General features: G+C 63.0%; 5 protein-coding genes across 5 annotated transcripts in view; 2 read left to right on the forward strand and 3 right to left on the reverse strand.

The window, feature by feature from the left end:
* The window catches only part of AMSG_08035 (uncharacterized protein), a gene marked incomplete at its 5' end in the record, with an annotated part of 4,115 nt that extends 3,964 nt beyond the window's left edge, over positions 1 to 151 (reverse strand). Inside the window, one exon of the mRNA XM_013899824.1 lies at positions 15 to 151. Coding sequence (XP_013755278.1) covers positions 15 to 151 — 137 coding nt within the window. The remainder of the gene's footprint in view (positions 1 to 14) is intronic.
* Positions 152 to 219: 68 nt separating this feature from the next.
* AMSG_08036 (uncharacterized protein) lies at positions 220 to 1,479 on the reverse strand (the record flags this gene model as incomplete). The annotated part of the gene is made up of 2 exons (XM_013899825.1): positions 220 to 1,055; positions 1,203 to 1,479. 2 exons carry the CDS (start codon positions 1,477 to 1,479, stop codon positions 220 to 222), a joined length of 1,113 nt encoding a protein of 370 aa, XP_013755279.1.
* Positions 1,480 to 1,837: 358 nt separating this feature from the next.
* AMSG_12126 (uncharacterized protein) lies at positions 1,838 to 3,381 on the forward strand. Its single transcript, XM_013899915.1, has 3 exons — positions 1,838 to 1,994; positions 2,118 to 2,217; positions 2,320 to 3,381. The coding sequence occupies exons 1-3, from the start codon at positions 1,878 to 1,880 to the stop codon at positions 3,183 to 3,185; spliced, it is 1,083 nt and encodes a 360-aa protein (XP_013755369.1). The 5' UTR covers positions 1,838 to 1,877; the 3' UTR covers positions 3,186 to 3,381.
* Positions 3,382 to 3,887: 506 nt separating this feature from the next.
* Positions 3,888 to 4,826, forward strand: AMSG_12127 (uncharacterized protein; the record flags this gene model as incomplete). The annotated part of the gene is made up of 2 exons (XM_013899916.1): positions 3,888 to 3,894; positions 3,963 to 4,826. The coding sequence occupies 2 exons, from the start codon at positions 3,888 to 3,890 to the stop codon at positions 4,772 to 4,774; spliced, it is 819 nt and encodes a 272-aa protein (XP_013755370.1). The 3' UTR covers positions 4,775 to 4,826.
* A 113-nt stretch (positions 4,827 to 4,939) lies between these two features.
* Positions 4,940 to 6,302, reverse strand: part of AMSG_12128 (uncharacterized protein) — a gene marked incomplete at both ends in the record, with an annotated part of 3,133 nt that continues 1,770 nt past the window's right edge. Inside the window, one exon of the mRNA XM_013899917.1 lies at positions 4,940 to 5,191. Within this exon, the coding sequence (XP_013755371.1) occupies positions 4,940 to 5,191 (252 nt within the window). The remainder of the gene's footprint in view (positions 5,192 to 6,302) is intronic.

The following is a 6,302-nucleotide window of genomic DNA, read 5'->3' on the forward strand; positions in this document are numbered from 1 at the left end:
TTGGTGTATTCAACGAGGGGCGGGAGTCATGCTCGAGGGTCACCTTGTTGTTGTTAATGAGCACACCAAAGGTGGTATTGAGCTCGCCCGGGGGTGTCGGCTGGATGCGGGCTACCACATTGAGTGGCACGCCGCGGTGGGTCGACGACATGGGCCCAAGAGAGGTTGCTTTCGTTTCAGACGTTCGGTCGTTTGGTTGTTCGCCTGGGCCGAACGGCGTCACGAGATGCAGCAGGCCTTGCGATGGCGAGGGCTGCGGTTTGGCGGCGAACGATCGAGATGGCAGCAGGCAGCGCGGAGGAGATCAACGGTCTCGGTGTGGCCGCCTTCAATGGCCGAGGCGAGTGCTTCGTTGGAGTCGGCGGTGGGGTCGACGGCTGGGTGGGCGAGGAGTGAACGGACGACGTCGGCGCAGCCATAGCGGGCGGCCCAGCGAATGGGATAGTTAGAGTCGACGGCCGGATCGACTGCAGGATGAGCGAGGAGCAAGTCGACGACTGCGGCAAAGCCACGCCCAGCCGCCTGGCGGATCGGCTCGTTGTTGCGCGCCGAAGGATCGACTCGGGCATCGGCCAGCAGCGCCTGGACGACTTGCGGATGATCGTTGCTCGCCGCCCAGCAGATGGCGCGCTGGTTGTTGTCACCCGGTTCAACGCTGGGATGAGCAAGGAGGAGTGCCACCACGTCGGCGTGCCCGTTGGCGGAGCTCATAGCAATGGCATCGTTGCCGCACGCGCCAGCATCGACAGCCCCGGTGGCGAGCAGCGCAGCCACGACTGCGGTCGATCCACCAGCGGAGGCCTTGCGAAGCGCCTCGCTCTCGGCGGCGGCTGGATCAATGTCAGGATGGCCAAGAAGAGCGGCGACCACATCGGCATGGCCAGCGCGACATGCAGCCCGGAGAGCAAGGCTGTTGTCGGTGGCGACGGCGACGCCGTCGTTCATCAGCACCGCAACTAGACGAGCGAGACCCTCGCACGCGCCCATCAAGAGCATGGTTGTCTTCTCCTCCTCACTTGCAAGCTCCACCAGCTCAATCGCGAGCTCCTCCAGACCTAATGCAGCGGATACGGAGGCGATGCCAGCCAGTCGAGGCGAGCCGATCCACGCCAGACCGCCGACTCGCTCGCCGGTTTGTACCTCCACCACAGCAGGCAGCGAGGCAAGGACGTCGACAAGACGGCGCCAAGACGGATTGATACACTCTGCCGCCGACGCTACCTGGACCAAGTCTGCAAGCGTGAGCGCGGCGACAACGCGAGCATCCAGCGCCCGTGCCGCCGCCGCCCACAGGCCACGTGTGCAGCATGCGGCAAAGCCCAACAGAGCCTGGGCCCGCAACTTGCCGTACTCGCTGCCAAGGAGCGCAGCGTGGACGTACTGGCACGACAGTGAGAGCGCAAGAACGTCGCGGGCGTCCAGGGCCGTGCACTCGAACACAATGAGGTGAAGGAGCTCGGGGGCGAGCGCGTCAAGCATGGCTCGAGTTGGCGATGAGATGAGTGTGTCCCGGTGCCGGTGTTGACGATCGCGAGAAGTTGCGATAGGGAAGGGATGGAAGGGGATTGAGGGAGGGGGAGGCAATAGGAAGACGTAGTGGGAAGGGGATGGGGGGGCGAGGGGGGGATGGGGGAGATGAGGGGAGGGAAGGGCAAGGGTTCTGAACGGGAGAAGGGTTGAGGTAAGGGGGCTGGGTGAGGGACACAAAAATTTGTCAGCATGACCACGTGCTAGCAACAAGGCCTTCAGGGGAACGGCCACAACAAAGCCGAAGCTGGCAGGACGGGAGGACGGGGGGGAGCGGGCGGTGAGGCGGTGGAAGCAGGCGCAGAGAGCATTCTCCTCTCTCTCAGCAAGTCACGCCAAGGGAGCACAACATGCACTTGCTTGCTGCTTGTCTCCTGGCGGCGGCTGTCATGGCTATGGTCGTTCGGGTGGATGGCCATTCTGCCTGGCTCTGTCCCAAGCCGCGCTCGCCCTCGACTGGGCTCAAGGTAAGGGCAGGGGGGGGGGGGAGGGGGGGGGGGGGGCTCGATGGTAGTCGATATCACTCACTCACATGGCGTGTACGGACGGACGGGGTGCCCATGACATGCTGCTGATGTTGATGGGGACAGGACTATCCGTGCGGACGTAGCGTCTTCAACAAGTGGGACGGGCCATGGACCTCGGTGGCGCCCGGCAAGCTCACTGTGTCCTGGCATGAGACCATCAACCGTACGTCTACATCCTCCTTGGCACCCCATGATCCGTCCGTCATCGCATTCATCGCTTTACTCACCCTCATCCCCCTCCCTCCCGGCCTCGCCTCCCCCACAGACAACGGCGCGCCGTATCGCATCGCACTCTCACTCGGATCCGGCCCCGACGGGCTGGTGGGTGATTGCACCTTTGAGGACGTGGTCCTTGCTGATCACATTCCGCACTGGGACATGGCATCGTCGGACAAGACATACTACTTTACGGTCGACATTCCGAACGTGGACGCGCCGTTTGCCACGCTCCAGCTCCTCAATCCGATGACTGACAAGCTAATGGGCACCTCGTGCTCGACGATCGGCAACGTGGATGATCCCGAGTGCTTCTCGGTCTACCACTCGTGCGCGTCGATCAGCATCACTGGCACCACGCCAGTCGCCGACTTTCTGGCCTCGTACACGTACACCACGCCGCCTGGCCTGCCGGCGCCGCCGACGCCAAATGCATGGAGCAAGGGAGAGAGCGGGACGTGGACCAACGGCTGGCTCCAGGGCCAGAGTACGACGGTCCACGGCGACGCATGCACCGAGTCGACGGCGCCGGCCAACTGGCGGACGTTCCATGGAACGTGCGCAGACTGCGGATACCCGAGCACATGTGGCGTTGATCGGCCGCCGTCGCCGCCCGCGCCGCCGCCGCCACCTGGCTCGACGTCCTCTTCAGGTTCAACCTCATCGGGCTCCAGCACGGCGTCTGGCAATCCAGCACAGACCCAGTCTCCGTCGAGTACTGATGACGACAAGGTCCTGGGCATGTCCAGGACAGCATTTGGCGGCGTCCTTGCAGGCATCGTCATCGTCATTGTTGTCATCGGCGGCGCGGTTGCATTCATCGTCCACCGCGCCCGATCGTCTGCTTCATCGCTCGCGATGCCTGCCTACCAAGCAGCAGACACAGATGCCGTCGCTCTCAACAACCGTTTTTAACTCGCCCCCGCCGCCGTCTGCCTCGGGCGGACCCACTCAAGCCATTTCTTCCCAGCCTCCCCCTCCCTTCTCCTAACTAGCTCTGCCTCTTCCACTAGCGAGGCATGCTCCCAAGCTCAATCTCAACCTCTTGCTGCATCTACAGCGCCCGCAAGTCGAACTCAGTGCCTCTGCAACAAACCGTCGCGTATTTTTCTTTCTCTGTGGTCTCTTTCACGTGAATCCCTGCCTTTTCCAGCAGCAACCAGACCACAGGTGAGAGAGTGAACAGCAGAGACGGGGAGGGGCAGAGAGCATTCTCCTCTCTCAGCAAGTCACGCCAAGGGAGCACAACATGCGCTTGCTTGCTGCTTGTCTCCTGGCGGCGGCTGTCATGGCTATGGTCGTTCGGGTGGATGGCCATTCTGCCTGGCTCTGTCCCAAGCCGCGCTCGCCCTCGACTGGGCTCAAGGTAAGGGCAGGGGGGGAGGGGAGGGGGGGGGGGGGGGCTCGATGGTAGTCGATATCACTCACTCACATGGCGTGTACGGACGGACGGGGTGCCCATGACATGCTGCTGATGTTGATGGGGACAGGACTATCCGTGCGGACGTAGCGTCTTCAACAAGTGGGACGGGCCATGGACCTCGGTGGCGCCCGGCAAGCTCACTGTGTCCTGGCATGAGACCATCAACCGTACGTCTACATCCTCCTTGGCACCCCATGATCCGTCCGTCATCGCATTCATCGCTTTACTCACCCTCATCCCCCTCCCTCCCGGCCTCGCCTCCCCCACAGACAACGGCGCGCCGTATCGCATCGCACTCTCACTCGGATCCGGCCCCGACGGGCTGGTGGGTGATTGCACCTTTGAGGACGTGGTCCTTGCTGATCACATTCCGCACTGGGACATGGCATCGTCGGACAAGACATACTACTTTACGGTCGACATTCCGAACGTGGACGCGCCGTTTGCCACGCTCCAGCTCCTCAATCCGATGACTGACAAGCTAATGGGCACCTCGTGCTCGACGATCGGCAACGTGGATGATCCCGAGTGCTTCTCGGTCTACCACTCGTGCGCGTCGATCAGCATCACTGGCACCACGCCAGTCGCCGACTTTCTGGCCTCGTACACGTACACCACGCCGCCTGGCCTGCCGGCGCCGCCGACGCCAAATGCATGGAGCAAGGGAGAGAGCGGGACGTGGACCAACGGCTGGCTCCAGGGCCAGAGTACGACGGTCCACGGCGACGCATGCACCGAGTCGACGGCGCCGGCCAACTGGCGGACGTTCCATGGGACGTGCGCAGACTGCGGATACCCGAGCACATGTGGCGTTGATCGGCCGCCGTCGCCGCCCGCGCCGCCGCCGCCGGCCACCGACGCCGGCCAGACTGTGTCGGGGAACAAGAACGAGGATGTGATGGGCATGTCAAAGGCCGCGTTTGGCCTCGTCATGGTCGTCATTGTGGTGGCCGTCTTTGTCATCGGCGCCGCTGTTGGGTTCATCGTTTATCGGGCCAAGACCGCATCGCCGGCGTTCGCGCCCAGGCCCGCCGGCGAGGCCGGCACAGCAGGCGCGGTCTCGATGCCTGACCGGTTCTAAGCCTGCTGCTGTGACACGCCTGCCACGGCAAGCTAAACACCTTTCACGCCGATCGTGGCTACCATTGCATGGTTGCTATGCGGGTCAGAGGCAGAGCGGCGTGCGTGTGCTGCTGATGCACGGGTGTGGCAGTGAGTGCGGCAACTTGCTCGCTTTTACTACGGCTTAGTTGATCTTCTTGCGGAAGCTGGCGCCCTCCTGGAGCGAGACGGCACCGCCAGTCGGCTGGCAGAGGACCTGGTTGCACGAAGCGCAGTAGATGACCGACTGGGCGTGCGAGAAGACGGTAGTGATGGCGATGCAGCCAGGGCACTTGACATCCATGAAGAACGAGTTCGGCGAGGCCACAAGACGCTTCATCTTGTGCTTGCGGGCCTCATCGGCGGGCGCCGGGTTGGTCATGTCGAGCGACGAGAACTGTGGGTGTGACGAGGGAGAGAGGCAGAGGGTGAGCGGAGGGGTGAGGGGACTGGCAGCGGAACGGTTGGTTGGAGGCTTAAGGACGCCAGGCCCTGGGGAGGACAGAAAAGGGACAAAGACAGCCTGGTCGACCACGAGTGGGGCAGGGAATAGACAGCGGACAATTAGCGGGCATGCCTCTTATGTCAGCGGTCTGCCAGCAAGCCCAGTGCGTTGGGAGAGGCGGTGCGCGGGCATGGGGGGTGTGCGGCAGGGGGGACGGGGAGGCCGCGAGTCATACAAAACAAATGCCAGGCGAGGGGAGGACGGGTGGGGGGCTACGGGAGGGAAGGGGGGAGAAAGAGTTGGTGGAAGGGGACAAGGAGGTGGAAGGGGGTAAGACGCGGCGTACGGGCATGATGTCTGTGGTGGGGTGGGTTGGGTAGTGAGTATGGGGCCAGGGAGGGTGGGCTGGAGACGGCAGGATCGGGTCGGCGGTCATCCAAAAATAAGACCAAAGGCAGGCGGGGGTGGACAGAGGCAAGGGGGGTATGCAGTGTGTGTATGCAAGGAGGGTCAGGGGGGGGTGAAGGAGGTGGAGGGGGTGTATGACATGAATTCTTGGTGGGTGGGTCGGTGGTGGGAGTCGGTGTCTGGTGACGACGTGGGTACATACATGAGCAAAGAGGTGTGGTGGTCGCTGTGTGTGATGGCTGCTCCGAGCAACGAGTGCGAATGATTGAAGGAATCATCGATGGAAACAATGGTCTCATCCAATGAATGCCTCTGCGAACGGATTGGCCGACGCCGATCCGAATCGAACAATGACCACTCAGCACAGACAACGAGTCACTATCGTAGGTGTGACGACGGAGAGACAAGCCACGACTAGCTTACGCGCACCACACCCAATGGTAGGGCAGGATCTTTTCTTTCATTCGCTGGTCATCTTCTCCACCCACGCCCACCGGTACTGTCGCGAGTCGACGGGACGGACGAGGAGGCGGACGCGGGACGAGCCAGAGGCAAAGATCGAGGCTGCGACGGCGCCGATGCCGGCGGGCGCGCCCGCGGCCCGCGAGTAGGCGGCCGAGGTGAGGTAGCCGACGATTGCGCGAGACGAGCGCGA

The sequence above is a fragment of the Thecamonas trahens genome, assembly GCF_000142905.1.
Source record: "Thecamonas trahens ATCC 50062 unplaced genomic scaffold supercont1.41, whole genome shotgun sequence".
Taxonomy (NCBI): Eukaryota; order Apusomonadida; family Apusomonadidae; genus Thecamonas; species Thecamonas trahens.

What these genes read in the sequence shown, in the direction of transcription:
- AMSG_12126 (XM_013899915.1), top strand. Translation starts at nt 1,878, where the DNA reads ATGCACTTGCTTGCTGCTTGTCTCCTGGCGGCGGCTGTCATGGCTATG. An exon ending in CGCCCTCGACTGGGCTCAAG is followed by an intron (nt 1,995 to 2,117) that starts GTAAGGGCAGGG and finishes TGATGGGGACAG; the next exon opens with GACTATCCGTGCGGACGTAG. An exon ending in CTGGCATGAGACCATCAACC is followed by an intron (nt 2,218 to 2,319) that starts GTACGTCTACAT and finishes CCTCCCCCACAG; the next exon opens with ACAACGGCGCGCCGTATCGC.